Raw genomic sequence first — 27769 nt, forward strand, 5'->3', positions numbered from 1 at the left:
CGATTATCGTGGTTATGATGAACGATGAGTGTAATTGAATGACGACAATGTTTAGAAATTAGAATTAGGGTAACATTTTTCTTAAATATGATTAAATAATAATATAATATTTATTACTAAATAATGATACATCAAACCGTGTTCCCATTCGAGGATTCTCAAAGCATGCTAGAACTTGACCAAATATCAACGCATGAATCAATCCGAAAGTGTTTTGTTTGTCGCTAAAGCCGAGTATTGTAGTATGGCTAATGTCGGTGCCGAAAGAAGCCGATTGCACAACTTGCTCGCTGAATTTCACATGCCACATTAATATGCTATCTATGAAAACATTTATGCTATTAATTATATTTTGATAATCTGATCCAACACCAAGACTAGGGATGAAAGTGGGTTCAAACCCGGACCCGATGGACCCGGAACCGGTTAACGGGATTTTATAGAAACGGAAACCGGACCGGTATATAGGAACCGGTTCCGGTTCGGTTCCGGGTATGGTTCCGGGTAAAGTGGGTCTAGAACCGGAAAACCCGGAAACTTCAAAGTAGGTAGGTTGGAACTGGATAAAGTGGGTTTAGACCCGGAAAACCCGAAAAAACCGGAATTTTTTGGTAATTACTTACAACTTAGTAGGTTGAACTTTGAAAATTTTCATATTGATATCCCCACTTTGGGGGACTGTAACTTATTGAATACGAAACCACAATTAACAAAATTAGAGTCTAAAATCATGTACAAACTCTAAAATACACTCTGGAAAAACCTGCATGTCAATCCGAATTTAAACGAATGAGATATACTTGTGTTAATATTTTCACATAATACAAAGTACAAAAACAAATAGCTGAAAAGTTGAAAATTTTCAGTTTTGATATCCCGACTTCGGAGGACTGTAAATCATTGAATGTTAAACCAAAAATGACAAAATTATAGTTTAAACTTATGTACAAACTGTAAACTAGAAGTTGGAAAAAACCACATGTCAATCCGACTTCAAACGAATTAGATATGCATGCTTTAAAACTTTCACCGAATACAAAAAAACTAAAAAACTAAAAACTTTCAGCTTTGGTATCTCAACTTTTGAGGACTGTAAGTCAATAAATATAAAACTAAAAATGAAAAATTTATAGTCTAGAATCATGTACAAACTCTAAACTACATGTTGGAAAAAACCGTATGTCAATTGGAGTTGAAACGAATAAGATATGCATCTTGTAAACGTTTCACAAAAGGTGGTTCTAGCCCTAAAAGTGGTTCCGGTTCCAAAAATCGGTTTCGGATTTTAGACTCGGTTTACCCGGACCCAATGGACCCAAACCCGGATTACCCGGAACCCGGATAAAGCCAATTTTTAAACCCGGAACCGGACCCGGTTCTATATATTCCGGTTCTAACGGGTCCGGTTCCGGTTCGATTCCGGTTCCGGTTCCGGTCTGGTTTTCCGGTTCTAAATCTCATCCCTAACCAAGACACCGAACATGTCAAGTGGATATTCATTTTATCGAAGAAAAATGCATGTATTGTTGAAGTTCATGTTGAACATATCCTTTATGAGTTTCAGTAAGCTGACAAATATATACAAAAAGACTACATGATATTAACATTATTCGAAGACAATTTTTATATATGGTCACCTATGGTTTTTTTTTTATTGCGTAGGAGCGTTGGAGATTGGATAATCATTTGGATTTGTTTATATTCCTTGTATACACCTTTAGTATGTCTATATATATGAAAGCCTAAACGAAAAATCCTAAATGGAACGATTGACAAATAACAAATAAGTATGTTTTATTAGATTTGATTAATATTTTATGTACAATCGACATTTGATCAAATTGTTATAGACTCTCAAACCTATTTCGAGCTTCTAAGTACATGAGTTTCATATGTAATGTGAATTCATGTAAAGTATTATAGGACTAGCGTGACCATGGTATATAAGTGATGATGTCAATATTTAAGGTTCCAATACCACAAGGAGTAAGATTCAGAATATACCTTGCGGGTCTTGGAAACTTGGTTCTATACATGCAATTAGGGATGAGATTTAGAACCGGAAAACCGGAACCCGAACCGGAACCGGAACCGAACCGGAACCGGACCGGAACCGGACCCGTTAGAACCAGAATATATAGAACCGGGTCCGGTTCCGGGTTTAAAAATTGGCTTTATCCGGGTTCCGGGTAATCCGGGTTTGGGTCCATTGGGTCCGGGTAAACCGGGTCTAAAATCCGGAACCGGTTTTTGGAACCGGAACCACTTTTAGGGCCGGAACCACCTTTCGTGAAACATTTACAAGATGCATATCTTATTCGTTTCAACTCCAATTGACATACGGTTTTTTCCAACATGTAGTTTAGAGTTTGTACATGATTCTAGACTATAAATTTTTCATTTTTAGTTTTATATTCATTGACTTACAGTCCTCAAAAGTTGAGATACCAAAGCTGAAAGTTTTTAGTTTTTTAGTTTTTTTGTATTCGGTGAAAGTTTTAAAGCATGCATATCTAATTCGTTTGAAGTCGGATTGACATGTGGTTTTTTCCAACTTCTAGTTTACAGTTTGTATATAAGTTTAAACTATAATTTTGTCATTTTTGGTTTAACACTCAATGATTTACAGTCCTCCGAAGTCGGGATATCAAAACTGAAAATTTTCAACTTTTCAGCTATTTGTTTTTGTACTTTGTATTATGTGAAAATATTAACACAAGTATATCTCATTCGTTTAAATTCGGATTGACATGCAGGTTTTTCCAGAGTGTATTTTAGAGTTTGTACATGATTTTAGACTCTAATTTTGTTAATTGTGGTTTCGTATTCAATAAGTTACAGTCCCCCAAAGTGGGGATATCAATATGAAAATTTTCAAAGTTCAACCTACTAAGTTGTAAGTAATTACCAAAAAATTCCGGTTTTTTCGGGTTTTCCGGGTCTAAACCCACTTTATCCGGTTCCAACCTACCCACTTTGAAGTTTCCGGGTTTTCCGGTTCTAGACCCACTTTACCCGGAACCATACCCGGAACCGAACCGGAACCGGTTCCTATATACCGGTCCGGTTTCCGTTTCTATAAAATCCCGTTAACCGGTTCCGGGTTTTCCGGGTCCGGGTTCATCGGGTCCGGGTTTGGACCCACTTTCATCCCTACATGCAATAATCCATGCTATATTACCATGGACCAATGTGATATTTGCTACAAATGGATTTCACTATATGAACCCTAAGGCATTTACGTAATAGTGTAATAGGATTAATATTAGGCCCATCCAAGAAAACACCATCGGGCCGGGTTTGTTTTAGGAAGTATTGTCAGTCATGTGGTACAGGGTTAAATGCTTGAAGTTGATAATTCATAAACAATTGAAAACAGTCTCTTAATTCGTCTATTCAATACCAATAATGCTATGCTCCGAATCCATGAATATTATCAGAATTCGAGCACAAATCCACTAAAAATCGAACGTATTGAGCTCTGTTTTCAATTCAACCCAAGGTAGTAAGGAACTCCGGTGGCATTCAACCATTCGCCTCCCTGAATAAAATTGCCAACCGTAAATTGGTCGGCCTCCGTCGAATTCGTGATCACTTTATATCCCGGCCAACTCACTCTAGCACTGGTATTAGAACCGGGTCCTCTGTTCATATACTCTCCATAATAAAGTGTAGTCAAAGCAATATCACTTGACCATTCCGACCAACCAGCAGGATCGATTAAATCGCCAATGTAGGATCGCAAGATCACAGTTCTAGAATATTGTCGCCATGGCCGACCGAGGTAGGATTTGAACAGTGTTTGATTCGGAATCAGCTCCGATCCGGCAGCTATTTTGCAATCTAGAATCGAAATACCGGTGTTCTGATTTGGATCGTCTCGACCTTGAGCGGTGAAAATGTTCTTTTGCTTCGGATCTGGTTGACGGGCGTAAAGATTTGATTTTTGGAAGACGACGGCGGCATTACCGAAGATGAAATCGACAGTGCCGTAGATGTTACATTCACGGAAAAATTGGCGGAAGGAGTGGACGTACAAAGTATCTTGGTAAGCGACGAAGCTGCACTGGTAGAAGACGGAGAAGTCTGAATCACACCTCAACGCCACCGCTTGGTGTTTCGCAATTCCGGCATAGTTCTCGAACGTGATACCTTTAGCTATGAAATTGTTGCCTTCAGCAACTGAAAATTATTTAAAACAAACCTAATCAATTAATTTTACAATGAAATTCAAATTCTCATGTAAAACACTTTTATGAGCAATTGAGCATGCAAATCGGGCTTTCAAATGAAACGCCGTATCAATTCATTTCGAAAAAAGTTTAATTTTTTTTTTCAAAGCTAATAATCAATTCATTCATTGGACACTTATCACTAGTAAAAACAATTATTTTTTATTTTATTGGACACTTTTATTTTTCTAATTTACTTATTTTTTTACTGGTATTTTGCCAGTCACACATCGCGGTGGCGTTGTAATTTGAATTTTAACGACTGGGTGCGATTAAGGCTAAAAACTAACATTTTACAAAGTTGAAGGGTGATAAGTGTCGGTGGAAACATCCAACAAATGTCCGATACCATTGATTACCTTCAATTTATATCGTCCAATGAAAACATTTTACATATAACCAAAATAATGCGCAGGAAACGTACATCAAAATAAGAATGAAAACGTAGATAAAATTTACGTCGAAATGTAAAGAAAATCGAATTTATACTGCATGTACATAAAAATAAAAAATTAAGATTATTTTTTTATTTTAATGAACGAAAATTCAAATACTAAAACCCGTATTATATGACCAAACTCATACGTAGGAAATGACAAAGCGTATATACAAATAAGCATGAAAAAAAAATCAAAACTCGAATTTATAGTGGCACATTCATAAAAAAACAAGTAATAAAAGTTCTAAATTACATCAAAATATTTATCACCTTGAATTTATAACGATAAATACATAAAAATAAAGTATAGCTTTTTTTATAAGTTAACAAATAGATATTATTAAGAAAAATTAGATTATATAGTATGAAAGATAAACACGAAAGTACGAAAAACATAAAAAAAGGGGAGGGGAAAGTGATATATTACAAAGTTAAAAGTGAAATTAGGACAAAAATGGAAGAAAAAAAAGACGTAAACTAAAATTCCCAAAGTTTAATTATGACCAAAAAAGGGAGGGATTAAAAATGGGCAACTAAAGTTGCTACAAACAAAACATATTATACATGATTTGACTCATATGTAGGAAACAATAAAACATGCATAAAAATAAGTCCCAAAATATAAAGATAATTAAGTCGAAACGTAGATAAACTCAAATTTATACCGAAAGATATATAAATAAACCAAGTAACGCAAGTTCTAAATTTATATTGAAATAATGACCGCCTTGAATTTATAACGAAATATAAATTAAAATAAACATATAAAAACTTTTTTTTATAAGTTAACGAACGAAATTATTAAGAAAAATCAGATTATGAAGGATAAAAACGAAACCTTATTAAAACTATTAATTATTTTTTGTCAAACTTCATTTTTATTATTATTATGTTTTGCTATTGTTATTGTAATAGAATATTTTTAGGTTACCATAAAACAAAATTTGTAAAACAAAAACCTATAAGTTTAAAAATCTTTTATGTATTTTACCATAAGTATGTTTTTTTTTAATATTATACGTATTAATGTAGAAAAAACATATTTATACACGAAAAAGTCTAACTAAATATCATATAAATACATTTTTAGGAGTACACATATGCATTTTATGTTTTTTAGAAGTATAAAGACGTTTTTAAAAATATTAATATATTTTTTAGAAGTATAAATACGTATTTTTTTCGTAAATAGAGCATATCAATTAAAAGCTTGACATTTTTTTGGAGATATTAATATATTTTTTTGAAGTATATATACATATTTTTACATAGCTAGAAGTTTATCAATCATATGTCTTTATAAGAAAAAAAATATAGTTATAGTTCACAAAAGATACAAATACATATTTTTTTTTCTTTTATATCAATAATAACATAAAAAGTATCTATGTATACTTTTATAGAAGTATAAATACATATTTATATTTCTAGAAAAGATAAGTATACTTCTAAAAAAATATAAAAATATGTATTTATGCTTCTTAGAATGTATATATACTTATTAAAATATAATCATATGTATATATACTTCGAAAAAGATAAATATATGTATTTATACTTCTAAGAGTCATAAATACATAAAAATACATATTCAGACTATGTTTGACCTACTGACAGAAAAACTAGTTGTTGGCTTATAAGTTAACTGATAAAAAATTACATTTGGTAAAAACTAGCTAGAAGATATTTCATAACATAAAAGATCTTTTAAAAAAATATAATTTTATAATTTATTAAGGACGTATTTGATATATATATATATATATATATAAAAAGTAGTCTAAGCAACAATAATTTAAACATAACTATTTTAAATACATATTTTATATTTGTCAGGGCTGTGGCCTCTTTCCCAAAAAAATACATATTTTACGTATTTTTGATATATATATATATATATATATATATATATATATATATATATATATATATATATATATATATATATATATAGAGAGAGAGAGAGAGAGAGAGAGAGAGAGGGGTTCAAATGTTTCTTACATCTATTGTGCAGTAAAATGCATCAATAAGAATTTAGTAAAAATTAGATTATTATTTAATCAAATAAAGATATATATTAAATAATTTCCATAATTATATGTATGTTAAATGATATCCATACTTATAATTCTAATAGAATATACTTTTGTTTTTCATATTCAATACAATTTTATTGTATTTTAAGTAAATGATTCATGAAACAAACACGAACTCATACATAAAAACCTATATGCGAATTCATTTTTGAATTCTGAAAAATGTTATTGCTGACATTAATGACAAATTTAATTAGTTTCAATAAAAGAGAATTATAATTATAGATATCATTTAATATACATATAATTATGGAAATTATTTTATATTTATCTTTAATTAATTACCTAATTAATTATTTTTATTAAATGACTATTGATGTATTGTACTACACAATAAATGTAAGAAACACGTTAATCTATATATATATATATATATATATATATATATATATATATATATATATATATATATATATATATATATATATATATATAGGGCTAGGTTATAATGTGGATGGACAACTATTGTGCAAACATGTAGGCAATGTTATTCTATGTGAATTACTAAGAGAATAGGTTGTTTGCTAATGTGAATACGTTTAACCTTAGACAACTATCGTCATTTTTATGCATTTTCACTAATTCGTATTCATTTTATTATCACACATCGTTTTTCACTTATTTTCATTTTTATAGAATACAACTCAATAAATATTCTGACAGAATGTGAATAATAATAAAAAGTCTATAATAACCTTATAGACGATTTAATTTGTGAAAATGTGTGATAATGACAATAATTATGTAAGATTGAACGTATTTATAATATCAAACAACATATTTTTCTTTGTCATTTTCACAGAATAACACTGTTCACACGTCTGTAGAATAGATGTCAATCCACATTTGAACGTAGCTATATATATATATATATATATATATATATATATATATATATATATATATATATATATATAGATATATATATATATATATATATATATATATATATATATATATATATATATATGGATTTTAGAATTATATAAATATGTATTTATATTCTAAAAAAAATATTTATACAATTTTTAGTTCAACTTTTTTCGCTTATAAATATGTTTTTTGTGTATGAATATGTTGTATAAGATAAAAATTTATTTAGAATAAAAGCATAAAAGTTTTGTAATCTAAGTTTCTTTTAAAAGAAAATTGATTTTATTGTACCTTTTATTGTAAGAACAAAAATAAAATAAAATAAGAAATCGTCATAATCACAGAAAGTCGGTATCAAAACGGACAAAATTTAATAAACTTGCTTTCATATATGGTATCCACCTTTCTCCCCGTCAAATCATTTGTATCCAGATTTTGAAAAAAATATTTATGGGTACCTCATTGTGAAGGTAAATAGATTAAAGTTGTTACTTATAAAAGAAGTTTGATACCTTTTTAACGTGGTTTACCACTCGGGAATAAATAGAGTAATGAAAACGGAAACAAAAACATTATGATGGATGCCAAAAACGTAACTTGAAAGGAAAAGTGGGTAGAGTGCGTGCCAAACTCGTGGGTAGTAGTAAATCAAGCCCCAAAGCTGAGTGGTTGTAAAACAAGTTGTGTCCACAAATAAACCCTAGAATCACTCAAGCTGCTTTGACAGACATTCCGTGACCAAATTTTGTATTTTTTTGTATTGAAGACCTTTAATAAAATAAAGCTGAGTAGTTGGATTGGGCCTGCTAGTTTAACCTATTCATACTCTTATTTATCGTTTGATTCCTAATGCCTTCATTACTATTTTATAGTATTAAACATTATTTATAACCATTTATTTGGTTATGAAAGATTCTATTAGCTCATCCCTAACAAAAAGCAAGACTTTTAGCGCTTTTTTTTTTCTTGATATTCAAAATATTTGTTTTGATGTAATTAACAATGTATGTGTGCTTATTAGGATATAAGTAATAATTAACTTTTTTTTCTTGAAAAACATAAAAGTTTATTGTAAAAAAATGTTGGGTCTCACGATTAACATTTATTGCAGCGTATATAATTATTACATTTATAAAACATACACATGTATCTATTTATAAAAATGAAAAGTTGTATAAAAAACAAGCAATCATCAACCTACTTATAATATATTTTATAGTTATAGATACTTAGTTTAAATTTAAATTTTATAAAAAAATTGTTATTATTTTCGTGACACGCGTCTTCAAATAATCCTTTAAAACTATTGAATATGTTAATATTTCTTACGGTTATTTAATTGTTTATTGTTTTAACAATCGCAAGCATAGCCAAATTAATTATGTCAAGATCAACTACTAGAAAATATATATATGTGGCCCAGATTATATCTAATCCACTACTATTGCTTACCGACGGTAGCAGAACGGAAAGTTGTCCAGCCGTCGGCCACGCTCCGGTTTCCTTTAATCAGCGTATTTCCGATTCCGTCGCCGACCAACATCACCATTGTCTTCCTGTTGTCTATATCCAAGTACTCATAATATGCTCCTGCTTTTATATATATCACGAACCTCGTCGTGCTCCCGTTTGGAGCTGCGTTTAACGCATCTCCGATAGTCGTGAAGTTCCCGCTACCGTCTTTCGCCACTACCAAATCGTAAACTGTCTCGTTCACCGCCGCCTGCAACAATTCCCTATCTTTCTTCTTCACCCACCGCGGGTATCCACCTGACATCTCCCCATACTCCGGGAACGCCTCCACCTTACCTTTCGACGTCCCGTTCATTTTCTTCAGTAAAGCAAGCGAGTTACTGACCTTATGAGAAATGTCACGCAATGATTTATGAAAGTACCTCCGTATCTTATTCCTAGATTTGCTAAACGCAAATCCGTCGAGACAAGTCGCTTGATTCGTCATGGAAGCGCTAAGGAGCGTTTGTAGATCGTTGTGTTTGGTAAAGGGCGTCCGATTCAGAACGGAGATGGCTGACTTGAGCTCCGTGACAGTTTCGACAAACAACGAGTGACAGTCGTCGAGTGCTCGGATTTCAAGAGCGTTGAGGTTACGAAGCTTCCGGCGGATGGCAGTAACATTGAAGTCGGTGGATTGGACATCATTCACTGTTTGATTAATGGTCGCACTGATGATCTCCGGTAGAGATTTTGATCGGAGGTCCGGTAGAATGGTGGTGAGCGTTTCAAGACAGAGGTCATAGTATAACGAACCATCGCAATGTGTATGTACTGTTTGTGTTTGGATGCGTTTGTGAAGGTGTAAGTGTTGAGGTGTATTTTGTGTAAATAACGGAATTGAGTGGTGGTTGTTTGTAGCTTTGAAAATAGAAGAGATGGAAAACGCAAACAAGAAAAGGGCCGAGAGAAGTAAGGGAATGCGTTTGTTGGTTTGCATGGTAAGAAGTAGGAAGTAGGAATTTTTACGTTTTTAGCACACTCAACCACGTTATATATATACGTGCTCTAAACACCAAACGGAGTTGGGTTATGGATTAAAATGTGGTACATATCATCCCTTATAAAATTATTGTCATGTGGTTTTTTAATTTAAGTCTATTTATTTTTTCAATATAGACGTCCATGTGGGTTTATATTTTGGTTTTGGTCCTACCATATTTAATATGACTAAACAATTTTATGATTTTTTAACATTTTTTTATTAAAGTATTATTAACTTAGAATTTAATAAAGTTAGATGGCCACCAGGAACTCCTCGCTGGGCTGAACATGAACTAGAATTGGTACTAATCCGAGAATCACGAGTATCGAAATTGGTGAAAAAAAATACTTAGTACTGAACCGCAACTAACTTTATCAGTATTGGCATGGCCGGTCCATTGGGTTTTAATGCCCCGGGCGAGATAAGAATTTTATGCCCATATGTTTAGACCGCCCCCAATAGATAAAACACATACAAAAAAAAAATTATAATATAAAAATTCAATTAAAGTTAAAGTCAAACAGAACCAATACAATTACAAACCAAAAACTTACAAAATCACTTAAAAGGATGCCTTGTAATTTTTGAATAAAAACCACTATTATTTTACATTAATCAAGACTTTGTTAAAATTGACTTTCAATATTTTGCTTACTAATTCAATCTTTATTGAATCATGATGCTTCCGGATCATATCCATTCTTCTTGTAAACTTTGATATTTGAATAGATGCTCATGGACTTTCATCTTTATATGCTTCATCCAAAAATAATTTCTGCAAAATAATAAATTCATTTGATTTAACTTTATCAACAAATTCATTATTCTCACAATCATTGAAACAATCAACCAAATCATTGGAATTTCCAATCAGATGTGTAGCAATATTATGTATATCATTAAAACTATTAATCAAATCATTAGAACTATTTTCACTGACTTTTTCATTTCTAACAAAAAATCTAATTAAAGAAAGATAGTACCCAAATTTTGTGTTTTTGTTTACACTATCAATATCAATATGTCAACTAACCTGGAAAAGAGGTAATGAAATCAGAAATAAGAACCCTTTATTTTTAAAACTAATGTATAATAGCAACAATAATTAGAAATCAGAAGTTCAATTGATTAGTATCTGGTATACCTCCAACCAAATGAATCACTAAACATAACATAATAATGTAGAAGTTCAATTGATAAATATATTGTATACCTCAGAACGGAATCAGAAAAGTGATAAGAAAAAAGATTTAGGAATTACCGAATAACAAGGCATCGAACTCTGGTCTGCAACTCATTCAAATCAGGAAAACTGAAATGAAGGCTTCAATCTCTAAGTCTCTAAGAGTCCAACTTCGGACTCCAAGTTTTCTAATCATACAACTCTGGAAATGGGAATCATCAAATTAGAATAGTTATAAGAAAAGGAGAATAGGAGAAAAGAATCACCAAATCAGAAAAGGGTATCCCTCAAACGGTAATCAATGAATCACTAAATCGTTATACCTCAAACAAGAATCAATGAACCACCAAATCAGAAAAAGGGAAACAGGAATCCCTAAATCCTTTCAAAAGCCACAAAAGTATTCAGAAGTTGGAGAATATGAAAATAGAAGTAACGAAAACAGAAATCGGATTAAAAACATACATTTAGTTAATTTGAATTTGATTAAGACAGCTTCTCGATCTTCTACAGCTTCCGGATTTCGAAGCGTCGATTGGCAATCAGCCAATCACAGATACAGCTTGCGCCGCTTTTACCAATTCTTTTCCGTCTCCCGCTCAAATTGCACGCCTTGCACCTGAAAAAAGAGTATTAGGTTAATTTTATTGGGCCGAAACATATATATACATATTGCTTATTGGACTAATCTGATGCCCCTCCATTTATGCTGCCCTGGGCCTTTGCCCATCTCGCCCATGTATTTGGGCCGGGCCTGAGTATTGGTACTGGGTATGGTATCGGTTTTTGATATTAGTATCAGTACCGAATCCCAAATTTCATGATTTTATAGTACCACTATCGTCTCCTATTAACATAAACGGTGTCGGTTCAAGTCGGGTCAAATTTTTTGGTAATCTTGTTCAACCCTACTCCTAACCCACTATGCAATTATTTCCTTTATGCTTGTTAGATAAAGAATTGATTGATTTTCAAAAGACAATTACATAAAAATATATAGAGAATACCTAAAGACTAATGGCTAAACCCTAAAAGGTTTAGGCCTAAACCATAATCACTAACATCTCCCGCAGTTTGATCGGGTGGAGACGATTAAACTGGAAAAATAAACAAAAGAAGAAAAAACACAAAAACTAAATGAAGATAGTGGCATCGGCGGTGGTAGAGCTCTAACAATGGTGGCTAACATCGACTGCTCGTCGCAGAAGAAGAGAGAAGAAGCGGCAGCCATATGTGATTCTGTTGTAGAAAAAGAGAAAACGGGAGGCAGTGGTGATGATCATGCAACCAGCGGCAGAGGAATCCGCAGAAAGGTAGCGAGAAAGAAAGAGGGCTCGAGCTGCAGCAGACAGAGCCAATTCCAACGAGATCGATAACTGCAATGTTGATAGAGAAAAAAACGACTACAGATTAGAGGTTGCCCGACGGAGAAGGTGACATCGTAGGGATGCAACAACATCAAAAGGGGCTGAATTGGGAAAGAGATATGAAGAAGTAGCCAGCCGAGGAGGAGGCAAAAGGCTCAAAGGCGGGGGTCATCTGAGGAGGAGGTAGAAGTAGACAAGGCATTGGAAGAAACCAATGAACGAGCTCTAGTTTGGTGTCGGTGACTGTTTTATTATTTAGGGGGAAAAGAGAAGAAAAGGAAAAATATGGATCATAATGAATGCGCCTCCGACGACTATTAGAGAAGGTTTTCGGAGGTGGAAGGCGATGGTTATGGGTTGTGGTCAGCAGCAAGGTTTTAACCTAGAGCTTTGATACCATGTTAGATAAAGGATTGATTGATTCTCAAAAGACAATTACATAAGAATATATAGAGAATACCTAAAGCCTAATGGCTAAACCCTAAAAGGCATGAGCCTAAACCCTAATCACTAACAATATCGCCTAACCATCGCCACCTCTGGCAAATCCCCACACCGCACCTTTTGTCTTCCACCTCTCCGTCCCAGTCAAATATTTCAAAACACCAAAAGTGTATGAATCATCACCCTTTCAAATTAGATCATTTGTAGTACATAACATTTCACACGTTACCCTTCCCCCGTGAACAGTCAAGATAGGGCCTGTAATCGACATGCCTTTAATCAAAACACATAACAATCATGATCAAGATAAACTATTAACTCTATGTACATTTTTAACTAATAATCGAGATCAACAAAATCACAAATTATTTAATGGAAATACTACTACAGTTACATATATTTTAATAAGTTCTTGATCTAAATGATGAAATTATGTTTTCGTGAATGACTTTTCTTGTGGAAATCAAGGGCCTTTATGCGACAGTCGATACCAACTACCATAGTCAAAGAATTATCTTGTGTTCTTTTGACGTAAACCTACAGTGTCCCATCTACAATCACAACCGATTACACTATTGTAATTACTCCAAGTATTGATTTCCCAATAAGGGACCAATTTACAAGGCCATTTTTTTTGAACCAGCGTAAAATATACTAAAACACCACAACCTAAGAAGAAACAAGGCAAGGCAAGCAAACAACAAAATACAAAGTTTCACAAAACATTAAAAGGAGAACACACCCAATCCACCCATTTACACTTATTTTTCTTTCCTGTATGCATCACCTAATTAAAAACTAACGCACTAATATTATCCATCAGTTTAGGAACATTAGTTCTCAGGTTGTTGAACACCATATCATTTCTCGCCTTCCAAGTGCATCAAAGATAACCATAAAGAATATCCAAGAGGATTTTTTGTTTTTTCGGACAATTATCCCAAACCGCAGCATACTCCAAGAGCTCTCTAACCGAATGTAACTGACTAGGTGTGAGGTTACACCAATTCAGAATCCAATTCAAAACCTCACGCACCAAAGGGCAACTAATAAGAAGATGATCAGTTTCATCACTCCCTACATGGTAAAAACGACAATGAGAGCTATGGGCCGAAATACCCCTCCTCGGGAGAGCTCCAAAGGAATGAATTCTATCCATAGAGGCGCGCCACACAAACACATTAACTTTCAAAGGCACCAGATTAAGCCAAATAGTTGGATTATCAACCTGATTTGTCATTTTTAAATCGATTAGAATTCTTAAATCATGCACATAATATGAGCCATCTGTCGAAATCTTTGAAGACCAAGCATGAGGGGCATTAGTAACTAAAAACGAACTAATAAGCTCATCCAATTGACTCAATTCACTGATCTCCCTACTATCGGAATGCGCTTTTTTCCATTTCCAATTGACACCCTCAGAGAAAATACGTTCATTAACAAAGCAATGCTTTTTCTTATCAAGCTCGAAAATGAGAGGGAACCGTGCAACCAAAGATCCGAACCCCGTCCAATCCTCCAATCAAAAATGAACGTAGTTGCTCCAAGCTTGATAAGAAAAAAGCATTGCTTTTTTTAAAACTAATATATAATGCAACTCGATCTCATGATCGCTTGTTGTAGGATCTATGAAGTGTTGTATTGATGCGGGAGCTAATGCATCATTTCAAAATGTATTTCATCTACATATAATTATGTTATAATTTAGACGTGTACTTACTTACTCGATTTCTATTACCGATGCATGCTTGCTTTATTGCTATTTTTGGTGCATTTCTTTTTTGTGCATTTCGTGCATGTTTCTGAATGCCAATCTTGTTTGTCTCAATCATCATAAATTTTAAACCCAAATCTTGTTATATTAATACTAGTTATTTTACCAAGTGTGAAAGTCTGTTGGTGATATGTATTATGACGATGAGCCTTATGTCGTATAATCATTGGACATTGGTGAGTTAAGTCGATGTATAGCCGACCAATTACGAACAATTTTTTTCAAGATTACAACTTGTGAACAAAATTACATATAATATCTTAGTAATTCACATAAAGCTTTTTACTACTTCTATATTTTAATCATTTACAAAATAAATTTTGGTAAGATTCACATACGATTTTCCTACATTCATAAATGAATTTAAAAAAATAAAAAAATATATATATTGATTCTAACTAATTCCACTTGTAATTTTTACGAGTTCAATATTTTAATCATTAGTAAAAAAAAAGCCTTTAGATTTATAAGTGAATATCTCACACTGACTGAATTATTCACGTTAACATTTGAAATTTACTCATATCCATATGTAAATATAGCACATCGTTATGTTTATATTATGAATTTCAACGACTAAATTAAATATAATTAAGAGTCACGGTGTAAATCTCAAAAATCCAAAACATTAGAAAAAAAACATTGTTCAGTTTCAAAAAATAAAAAAAAAATTTGTTTTTGCTATATCAAAAGTCTATTTATAAAGGACCAAAAAATATGAATTTCTATACATCACCATCACGAATATATATATATATATATATATATATATATATATATATATATATATATATATATATATATATATATATATATATATATATATATATACTAATAAAAGAATAGTTCTTTTGCCATGTGTCATCCTATTAGACCTCTTAATTAATGTGTTGCCACTTGTCAATATATTAGTTCTCCATTTTAAACTAGTATGTATATATATATATATATATATATATATATATATATATATATATATATATATATATATATAGAGAGAGAGAGAGAGAGAGAGAGAGAGAGAGGAGGGTTATAAACTAGTATATATATATATATATATATATATATATATATATATATATATATCCTCCTTAATAAATGAAGGTTTTTTTTGCCAAATGTCAATCTTTCATTAGTTTTGACACTTGTCATTTTGTAGTATTTTTGAAATAAATATTATCCACTTGTTAATTTTTGGTTTGTTTCAATTTTAAGAATTAAAATCATATACTTATGTAAGTATATATGTAAAGTATTAAATATCATATATATGATATTAAATTACAATAAATACGTTTATTTCTTTCTTTATTTTAAAGTTTTACATTAAAAAATATTTTTTGTTTACAGTTTAATGTTTAATATTTTTTTAAATCAACCCGTGTAATACACTGGGCTCACACCTAGTACTCTAATAAATAAAGGTTTTTTGCCATATGTCCTCTTCTCCTTTATTTGGACACATGACATTTTCTAGAATTTTTAAATTTTCTATTTTCCACTTGTCATTTTATTGTATTTTTAATTTATTAAATTAAAATTTTACATTTAATATGTAAGGTAATATATATGTAAGGTATTTATTAGAAAGAGTTTATATATGTAATGTATTCAATACATTAAAGCCACATTAATTTTAATAATTCAAATTTTTTTTTCATTTTTTTTATAAATTCAAACTTTTCAAATTGTTAAAATTTAATATATATATATATATATATATATATATATATATATATATATATATATTTAATTAAACCCATGTCATATATGGGTTTTACACCTAGTATATATATATATATATATATATATATATATATATATATATATATATATATATATATAGAGAGAGAGAGAGAGAGAGAGAGGAAGGTTCAATTAGAGAATGAAAAATATCAATTATATATATTTTTATTGCAAATAATTATTGAAGTTTAGAAAGAAAATAAAAACCAATATTTTTTAACGAATATAACTCAATCGTTTTGTCTTTCAATTGAAAAACTATATCCAATGATTTTGTGAAAAGCTTGATTGAGTTATGACATGTTCTTTTTTTATTTTTTATTTTATTAATTTTCATTTAGAAATTAATAGGGTTGATTAAATGATTACAACTTTTAATGCTTTAAGTTCTTAGACACAATGAAGAAAAAAAACAAAAATTTGATCGAATTAGTAAGTTAAATGGTTAAGGAAGAATAGTAAAAGAGATATCATGATTAGTTTGGAATACCATTGAATTAAGTTACATTAGAGAATATCATTGAATTAAGTTCTTAGAATACCATTGAATTAAGTTTCATCAGAGAATGAAAAATGGATAACAGATAAACATGTTTTTCTAACCAAACATGTTTCCTTAAACTATGTTAATCATTACCTTAATATACACAAAACATATATTTTTTAGGAATCCATTTTTATCAAGAAATTATTTTAAATATATCAAAATTTATAATTTTTATTCTTACAAATAGACATCCATATTGATATAGTTTTAAGATAAAATAAAATTTTTATTTGTTTTAGAGTTTCAGCTCTCGTTATTCATAAGTGAATAAAAAGTTTTGGATTAGCACCACAGGTCCAAAGTTTTCATTTTCTTGCGAGTTTGGTCCAATTTACTTTAAAATTTTTTATAATAACGATTTTACCCTTCTTTTTTTTTTTCATTTTATTTATTTATTTAAATATTTTTATAATTAAAAGAAAATTAAAAAGAAAATAATTCTCTCTCTCTCTCTCTCTCTCTCTCTCTCTCTCTCATCTGAAATTTTCCTGAAAATTGGTTACCACCATCGTTCATGAACTCAAGAACATGTCATAAACTCAAGAACATCGTCTCCACCGCCATCGTTGAACCACCATCTATCACCACTACCGTCTTCCACCACCACAGTCCGCTGCCACCACCATCTACTACCTCTATCTCCGACTAATTTTTTTCTACTTTATCTCCACCTAAAAATCATCTCAGAAACAAAAACCATACACAAAATATGGGTTTGTTCATGAGTTCACCCTCTCAATCTATAGATCGGAAAACCTTTCTCGGACTTGTTCATCTCTGCCACACACCCATAAATCATCACAGGAATGGATGATTCCATTTCTGCTGTTAATGGTGAAAAATGTCTAGGGTTTGTCATGCTCGCAAAAGGTTTTGGGTTTAAACCACTAGTAACTCATTTTGATTCTCATAAAAAGCATAAGATCGACAAAATCAATGATTTAAAGCTTGGATCTTCACCTGATTCATCGTTTCTAACCTTATAGACATGCGAATCAAGCAAAAATGGCAGATCTCCGAGTTTAAACGTCAAATCGGTTAGTTTTCTCAGCTCATCCAAATCTTACACTAGGCATCTTCTGGATCGGTGTTGATGAACTCTAAAAAAAGTTGCAAAAATGTGAATTCATCTACACATGATTGGAATCGAGAAATCGAGACTAGTGATCCGCACAATGTGAAGCAAAATTCGCTTTTGTGGGTTCGTAAGTCTCAACCGTCGTTCGTAAATCTAACCTTGAACCAGACGACATGCTCAATTTCTCCACCATTTGAACGTCTGGTTTCTCCACCTTAAACCAGATCTTGTTTGCAGATCTGACTGGCGAGTAGGGATGAGATTTAGAACTGGAACCGTTAGAACCGGAATATATAGAACCGATTTCGGTTCCGGGTTCAAAAATTGGCTTTATCTGGGTTCCGGGTAATCCGGGTTTGGGTCCATCGGGTCCAGATAAACCGCGTCTAAAAACCGGAACTGGTTTTTGGAACCAAAACCACTTTTAGGGCCGGAACCGGTTTTTTGTGAAACGTTTAAAAGAGGCATATCTCATTCGTTTTAAATCAAATTGACATATGGTTTTTTCCAACATGTATTTTAGAGTTTGTACATGATTTTAAACTATAAATTTGTCATTTTTAGTTTTATATTCATTGACTTACAGTCCCCCAAAGTCGATATATCAAAGATGAAAGTTTTTAATTTTTTAGTTTTTTTGTATTTGGTGAAAGTTTAAAACATGCATATCTAATTCGTTTAAAGTCGGATTGACATGTGGTTTTTTCCAACTTGTAGTTTACAGCTTGTACATAATTTTATACTATAATTTTTGTCATATTTGGTTTAACATTCAATAATTTACAGTCCTCCGAAGTCGGGATATCAAAACTGAAAATTTTCAACTTTTCAGCTATTTGTTTTTGTACTTTGTATTATGTGAAAATGTTAACACATGCATATCACATTCGTTTAAAGTCGGATTGACATGAGGTTTTTTCCAGAATATATTTTAGAGTTTGTACATGATTTTTGACTATATTTTTGTTAATTTTGGTTTCATATTCAATGAGTTACAATCCCCCAAAGTCGGGATATCAATATGAATTTTTCAAAGTTTTAGCCGAGTAAGTAGTAAGTAATTACCAAAAAATTCCGTTTTTTTAGGGTTTTCTGGTTCTAAACCCACTTTATCCGGTTCCAACCTACCCACTTTGATGTTTTCGGGTTTTCCGGTTCTAGGCCCACTTTACCCGGAACCGGTTCCTATATACCGATCCGGTTTCCGGTTCTACAAAATCTCGTTAACCGGTTCCGGGTTTTGCGGGTCCGGGTCCATCCGGTTCGGGTTTGGATACACTTTCATCCCTACCGGTGAGTAAGAATCTGCAGATCGGTGGTGATAACGGTTGATAATGGTCTTGTTAGGAGCTAATGGTAAAGATGATTATGATGATGATGGGGAAATTGAGTTTTTAGGTTCCATAAATCATTGTTTCAGTCAGTAATATACTTATGGTGATTTCATTTCCTTCTAAGATTATTATGGAAAAAATCGAAAATTTGGGTTGTAAAACTTACAGATGCCAAACAGGTTATATGCTTGAGATAATGGTTCGTAAGGATCGGGCTAGATTATTAAGTTCAAGATCTAAGCTAATATTCCTTATTACAAATTGTCAGTTCAAATTAGTGTTTGGGACTGTATGAGGTTTGAAGAATATCATCTGAGTTTCCAAGAAACAAGACAGGGGAAAGTGAATGTTGGAAGTCTGGAACCCTTGATCGATATATATATATATATATATATATATATATATATATATATATATATATTCTTTGCGTAAAAATATTTAAATAAATAAAAAAAACAAAAAAAACAAGGGTCAAATCGTCATTACAAAGAATTTTATAGTAAATTGGACCAAACTCGCAACAAAATGAAAACTTTGGACCTATGGTGCTAGTTCAAATTTTTTTTGCTTATAGTGGCAATTTTCAGCAAACCACAAGTAACATTTGTGCAGTTTTGTCATATATATATATATATATATATATATATATATATATATATATATATATATATATATATATATATATATATTGTTGTAAATAATTGGTGGATGACATAATAATTGGTGCATAGTAAATTTGTCAACATTTCTAACTAGTTACAATTATATGTTAGTAAAATTTTTAGTATAAATATCCCTCCATTGTAAAGAATGAGATACACCAACAAGTTCTAAGAGATATAACTTTTATATTCTCTCTAAATATTCTTTTTTCTCAATTAAAGTTCTTATCAAAGTTTACTAGTTTGGTTTGGTTTAAAGTTACATTAATCACGCTTAATTCATAACACGTTATCAGCACGAAAGCTCCAATCAAGGTTATTAAACAAGTGGAAATCACATCTATCTTAATCAAGGTATGTATTACTTAGTAAAAACACTATTAATTATAAAAACCTCCATCATATTAAAATAATAATGATACTAATGAATTAATAAAACTTATACATTATGGACTACTAACAATTTTTATTTCTTATACTAACATTTCTTTATGTATTCTAATTTTTATGCATGTTAACATTTACATTCAACTAACTTTTATTTATTCATACTAACATTTATATTAGGCAACTAACTTTTATTTATGCATAATAACATTTAAAATATATTTGCTTATACATGTCAATGTTTATTTATGTTTTAGATACTCTTCATAAATTTATTTAAGCATTTACTAATATTTATTAATGTTATACAAAGTAAAGTTATGTATTAGTTATAATTCTTATTAAATGATTTATAAAATACATATACATATATACACAATGGAAATATATATGTAACAGTTATAAACAACAAAAACAACGGCTATATTTTTTTTACCATAAATAAACATCTTTACCCTGCCTATTTTACCTACAACAAATATTTTTCTCTTCTATCAAACAAATCAGTTTCAAGAAATCAAGCTTCAAGATGATTCATCATTTTGTGATAATCATGACTATAATAGTCATGCTACTTTTCATCCCAATCCTTAACATCGAAGATAATATGGAGTTTCATCTACTTTTAGGCTTGTATGCAATGTTAGCTTTACCGCTTCTTTTTTGTGTAATATTTATTGAAATAAATGGATTTTAATTTTACTTTTTATTTTGTTTAAAATTTATAGTTACATTATGTCCAACATTGCAAAGCTCGAGTTTGCAGCACTTGAAGTTAGTGGGAAAAACTATGTGTCATGGATGATAGATGTAAAAATGCATATTGAGTCCATGAGAATCTCAAATGCTATATATGAATTTAATAATTGTTTGGCACAAGACAAAGCAAAATCACAAGTTTTCCTTCGTAAACATATTGATGAAATGTTGAGATTTGAATATCTTGATGTTACTGATCCATGTATTCTCTTGAATCTTTTGAAAGAAAGATTTGATCATCAAAAGGAAGTTATACTTCCAAATGCTAGAGATGAATGGAGAACATTGAGGTTTCAATACTTCAAGAAAGTAAATGAATACAATTCAGCTTTGTTCAGAATATGTTCACAACTCAAGTATTGTGGACAAGAAGTTACTGATGAAGATGTGTTGGAGAAAACTTACTCCACATTTAATGCAACAAACATTACCTTGATGCAACAATATCAGATGCGAAAGTTCACAAGATATTCTGAACGGAATGCATGTCTGCTCGTTGCAGAGCAAAACAATGAAATCTTGATGAAAAACCATGAATCTCGTCCAACGAGATCAATAGCACTTCCTGAAGCAAATGCTACAAATATTGATGGTCATCGAAACAATACACGTGGACGAGGGCGTGGTCGTGGTCGAGGACGAGGCCGCGGCTATTTTAATCGAAACCAAAGCCATAATCAGAACCATAATTATGGTCGTAGACAAGGTAATAATTGTGGTCATGGCTAGAAAAGGAATAATTACCAATATTCACAAAGAAACAATGTCCACACACAAGATAAAGTGGCAAGGCATGACACTGGGACATCACAAAAATCCGATGGTTCATGTTATAGATGTGGTAGCACAGGCCATTGGTTAAGGACCTGTCGCACACTTGCACATCTTTTTCAACTTTATCAAGAGTCCATTCAAGAAAAAGGAAAATAAACCTCATTGATAATGTTGAATTCACTCTGCTAAATGTTGTTGATTTCTGCAATGACATGGAAGACATAAACTAAAAAAAAAAAATTCTATTATTGTTCTAGTAAAACTGTTTTTCTTTCGTTTGTTTTTCATCTAATGTCTTTCCTACAATAAATGAACTTTATTTTTAATAATAATTATGATTATGTTTATTCACTTATTATTCCTTTCATATGTGAAGTTTAATATGAGTCCAACTGGAGCATAACACCAAGAAAAGATTGGAGATCTTTGTATAGCAGATAGTGGTAGTACACATACTATTCTGAAATCAAAGAAATATTTTTCAAAATTAGTACCAACAAAAACAGTCATACATACAATATCAGGTCCTGCGGACTTGATAGAGGGAACCGGGAAAAACCATTTTATATTACCAAATGGTACAAGCTTTTGTATAGAAAATGCCTTATTTTCTCCAAAGTCTAATAGAAACTTATTAATTTTCAATGACATATATTTTAAAGGATATGACACAAAAACCGTGACCATTGAAAATAAGAAATATATGTATATTATAGACAGAAACCATGTGCTTGAAAAACTTCCAACACTTGATTTTGGTATGCATTATACATATATACATATGATTAAATCAAATATGGTAACCGAAGCAAAACATTGTGATCCTGGGACATTCGGTTTATGGCATGATAGGTTGGGCCACCCAGGATTAACAATGATGCGAAGGATAATTGAGAATACACATGGGCATCCATTGAAGGACCAAAAGCTCCCTCAATCCAATAGCATAAAACCATGTACATCTTGTTCCCTTGGAAAGTTAATTATAAAACACTCTCCAATGAAAGTTGAAAGGGAATCACCTAGATTTCTAGAAAGAATTCAAGGTGATATATGTGGATCGATTCACCCTCCATCTGGACCATTTAGATACTTTATGGTCTTAATAGATGTATCCAGCAAATGGTCTCATGTTTGCCTATTATCAACTCGTAATATGGAATTTGCAAAGTTTCTTGCCCAAATTATTAAATTAAGGGCACATTTCCCTAATTATACTATCTAGTGTTCTAAAAGGCGCACCATGGCGCGCGCCAAGGCGCGCCATGGCGTGAGGCGTGGCTCCGCCGTTACGAAAAGCCTCATAACGTTGCTGTTAGGCGTGGCGCGTGGCAAGGCGTGATATGGCGCGCCATGGCGTGTTATGGCGCGTGTTTTTTCGTTTGAGACATGTTTTTTTTGCTCTTTGTTATGTCTTTTCTAATCGGAGATACAGGTATTGTGGTTTTCGTTAAATTTTTGTTACTAGTTATTGATCTAACACTTATAAAAAGTAGTTATATTTAATATAAATTTATATTTATGTGGTAATATAATTTTAAATTAATACAAAATCGCCGCCTTATATCACGCCTTGAAAAACGCCATGGCTCGCCATGGCTCGTTAAGCTTGAGGCTTGACCATGCCGCCACGTCACGCCTCATGCCATTTAGAACCTTGATACTATCAAAAGAGTGAGACTTGATAATGCTGGTGAAATTACTTCACAAGCATTTAATGACTATTATATGTCTGTAGGAATTGTTGTTGAGCATCCAGTTGCTCATGTACATACACAAAATCGTTTAGCTGAATCACTGATTAAACGTCTCCAGCTAATAGCTAGACCATTGATAATGAGGACTAAACTTCCTGTTTCTGTTTGGGGCCATGCAATCTTACATGCTAGATCATTGATACGCATGAGACCAAGTTCATATCATGTATATTCTCCACTACAACTTGCTTTCAGTCAAGAGCCAAATATATCCCATTTTAGAATTTTTGGGTGTGCAATATATGTCCCTATTGCACCACCTCAATGGACAAAAATGGGTCCTCAAAGAAGGTTAGGAATATATGTTGGTTATGAGTCAATCTCTATTATAAGATATCTTGAACCATTAACAGGTGATGTTTTCACAACATGCCTATAAAATTTCCAATTTGATGAGGCAAATTTCCCATCATTAGGTGGAGAAAAGAAGATTTTGGAAAAGGATGTGTCATGTCATGAGCCTTCTTTATTATATCTTGACCCTTACTGTAACGTCCCAAAATTCAAGACTAAAAATTTCTTTTAATAAAACATTACTTTAAAGCAAAGTCATCATTCCAAAACATAATCAGAGTATTAATTTCCAAAACACATGTTCGTTATCAGAGTAAACATTCCCAGTGTCACAACTGGAAATTTTGTGTCATGTAATCTAAACATTCAAGTTAATGTGAATCAAAAACTTCAATCAAATACATTATACAAGTACTACAAGTAGTCATCAAACAATTGGAAAACCCTAGAAGTTCTTGTTAAGTCTATTTTGGACTAGAACTTCCTTATTGGATCCAAGTGGACCAATAAGCTTCCAATTGGACTATCATGGGCTTAGAACCCTAATTGGGCTCTAATTGGACCCACATTTATTTATTTCAACATTTTGGGCCATGTTGGGCCTAGAATGAAATGAATTAAAAGCCTTGATACATGAATAACCTAAACTAGTCCAATAAAAATATAAAAATCACACTACATTCTTTTAAGCATAAAACACACTCTAACTAACTCTAATTTTGGGCTTAAGGGAAAAAGCCCAAATTTTTCTTTTCCCTTTCAAAAATCTCGGCCCAAGGCCCAAATCCAAGAAGATAAGGGAGAGTTGACCTTGGGTTGCCACCTCACTTTTATATGTTGGATTTCCATGCATATAGCTCATGTTTCCAAGCAAGCATCATATCAAGATCACTTCTTTCTTCTCTCCTCTCTCACTCTCGGCCAAACACAACACACACACACTCACAAAAATCTATTCTACTCTCTCTAAATCTTGAAGAACATCTCCTTCCCCCTTCTTCAAAATTTCGTGAATCAAGGGCTCACAAGGAAAATCCATCACCAAAAATCATCATCTAAGGTAAGTTGATGACTAATCCATGATCTAGCTACTTCATTTTATTAAAATCTCTTCTAAATTCATTCACTCTTGTGATCTTGCATCCTAGAGGTCGAAATCTTCATCAAAGGGTGCTAAGACCAAAAATCACTTCAATTTTCTTCCATTTTCCTTGCAAAACCGAGCCCCCACACCCAAGGTGAGCTTCATACCCCCCTATTTTCTGTTTTTATGAGTTTTGTGGGGGGGGGGGGGGAATACAAGTGAAAGTGTAGATCTATATGTGTTTATATGCCTTGTATGATTTCCATGCTTATATGTATGCTTTTATGTGTTTTAATGTTGGATCTAGCCATAAAACTCCTCAAAACCGAGATATAACTTATGTTATATGATTTTAGCATGAAATGTATTTCTACATACAAAGTGTTTCAAGAAAGATAGCTAAATGGTTTAGTAACAATTTTCTTTAAGCTAAAAACATAAATTTTGGGCCAAAAATGTGAAAAATACAAAAATTAAGGGCCCAAATTGACATTTCACAGATTCTGATGGATGAAGTGTGCCAAAACAGTTTCCATAAAACTATTTCTGGAATTATACTCAATTAGAGGATTAAAAACATAAATTTCAAGCTTAATGGGCTAAAAATGAAAATTTCGGCCCAATGAGGCCCATTATGCGAATTTTTCTGTTTTGGAGGGCCAAAACTGTGATTTTCTGTAAAACAGTGGACCATAAGTGATCCAAGTCCTTTTCAAAGGTTTAAAATGATTTTTACATTTAAAAAGGACCAAAGTTGCAAAAATTTTACAATTTGGGCCAAAATTGTCAAAATTGCGAAAAGAAGGGTATTAACCGAGAAAACTGAAATTTCAGGGACTTAAGCTGTTTTCTATGAAAAATATGCTGGAAAATGTTTATTTCAATAATTTTTGGTGTTAAAATGTCAAGAAAATTGATTTAAGGACCAAACCGGAAAATATTTTAAATAAAGGGTTGAAAAAGTAAATTTTACAAACAAGGAGGGGCTGAAAACAGAAAATTTTCATGACTAATTCAATACATACAATTTGACCAAGTAATGGTACTACAACTATCGACAAAATACAATACACTACAACACCAAAAGTCGTTGTTAAACGAATTGGTTCGGTCTCGAACCAATAAAAATCCGAAACCACTAACACAACGATACTATGATACTACAATACTATGATTCATACAAATAACGGTTCGGAATTCATTATACATGTGCACAGACGTCTACGCACTATCTTTGGGCCCCACAAGTGTAAAATCTTGTTCGTTGAGCCTAGCTAGCCCGACGACCTGATCTTAAGGCCCAAGGACTTCATCTTACGAAGTGTTGGGTTTTACCAATCCGACACGACGTAACCGGACTTTCAATGGCTGTAGACTACTGGTCCCCAAGGGTCCTTTAGTGTCGCTAGTAGAGTCTGCCTTTTTGCGAGGCGGGTCTGGGACCCCTCGTACCTTTTTATCCCCAACCGGCTAATGGAGTCGTCGAGGCCTTCGTGTCCTCCTTCTCTTCGGATGTGGGACTACAGGACGGTTGGATAACGTGATTAGTACGGACGACGCCTTCGGGATCGTTAGTATTGCTATAGACTAGTCGTTTGTGTAACGCGTGTTTGTAGCGGATAATCATGCTAAAAAATAATCCAATGTCGTCTGGAATGATAACTTCATGCGTTGCAATGGTTTCAAGTAATTTCATGGAATTCAAAGAATTAGGAAAACATCGGGTTTTCCTAGGGTTTTCAATACATACAATTTCAGAATACATACGATTTCAACAAATAATATTTTACAAGTATAGAAAACAAACAAGCATACTTATGGATCTTCACACCTTTTTGACTATACTATTTTCAGAAAATATCGGATTTTCTGGCAGTTTTCAAAAGACACGAAACGTTCCTTTTTTAAATACAACTTATGAACTCACCAACATTTCATATGTTGACGTTTTTCAAAATACTTGTATTCTCAGGGAACCAGTGAATCAAAGGAAATCGTATTTCAGTGATGGCTTGCAGTTTATTTATGTACGAATCGAACAATTTATTGTGGAATGTAATGTTTAAACAATGTATTTCATGTAAACTCTACTGGTTGTACAATACTAATGCATGGTGACGAATGTTGTTATGTTTCATATATACTCAATGTTATGGTATTCAATTGAGTCACGACAGCCCCCGGACGTTTCCGCCGTCTGGTTCGGGGGTGTGACAGGTTGGTATCAGAGCTTTGTTTATAGTGAACTAGCATGTCGAGCCATACATTGATATGCAACTATAAACCAAAAAGAGGGACTAACATAACTCTGAACAAAACAAGTAAATAAAACACACTTGCTTGCATTAGGGATAAGAACCTAACGCCGAATCAAACACAATAACACTGGTATCTCGGTTAATTCGGGACTGTTCTTAGTGATACCAAGGAGTGAATGTA

General features: G+C 32.2%; 1 protein-coding gene and 1 long non-coding RNA gene across 3 annotated transcripts; both read right to left on the minus strand.

The window, feature by feature from the left end:
- Nucleotides 1-3237: 3237 nt before the first annotated feature.
- LOC145072321 (pectinesterase-like) lies at nt 3238-10157 on the minus strand. Its single transcript, XM_079018732.1, has 2 exons — nt 9093-10157; nt 3238-4182 (listed from the first exon to the last, which is right to left on the minus strand). Exons 1-2 carry the CDS (start codon nt 10090-10092, stop codon nt 3488-3490), a joined length of 1695 nt encoding a protein of 564 aa, XP_078874858.1. The 5' UTR covers nt 10093-10157; the 3' UTR covers nt 3238-3487.
- Nucleotides 10158-10669: 512 nt separating this feature from the next.
- On the minus strand, nt 10670-11929 carry LOC145072324 (uncharacterized). 2 transcript variants are annotated; one of them, XR_013690978.1, is made up of 3 exons: nt 11786-11929; nt 11399-11522; nt 10670-10912 (listed from the first exon to the last, which is right to left on the minus strand). It is a non-coding gene; the product is annotated as an uncharacterized LOC145072324 (long non-coding RNA). The 2 variants fall into 2 exon arrangements; XR_013690979.1 differs by lacking the exon at nt 11786-11929 and adding an exon at nt 11644-11726.
- Nucleotides 11930-27769: the final 15840 nt, after the last annotated feature.

Source organism: Lactuca serriola, chromosome 9 (assembly GCF_051521515.1).
Source record: "Lactuca serriola cultivar US96UC23 chromosome 9, Lser_US96UC23_V15, whole genome shotgun sequence".
NCBI classification, from domain to species: Eukaryota; Viridiplantae; Streptophyta; class Magnoliopsida; order Asterales; family Asteraceae; genus Lactuca; species Lactuca serriola.

What these genes read in the sequence shown, in the direction of transcription:
- LOC145072321 (XM_079018732.1), bottom strand. Translation starts at nt 10,092, where the DNA reads ATGCAAACCAACAAACGCATTCCCTTACTTCTCTCGGCCCTTTTCTTG. An exon ending in TTTCCGTTCTGCTACCGTCG is followed by an intron (nt 4,183 to 9,092) that starts GTAAGCAATAGT and finishes AATAATTTTCAG; the next exon opens with TTGCTGAAGGCAACAATTTC.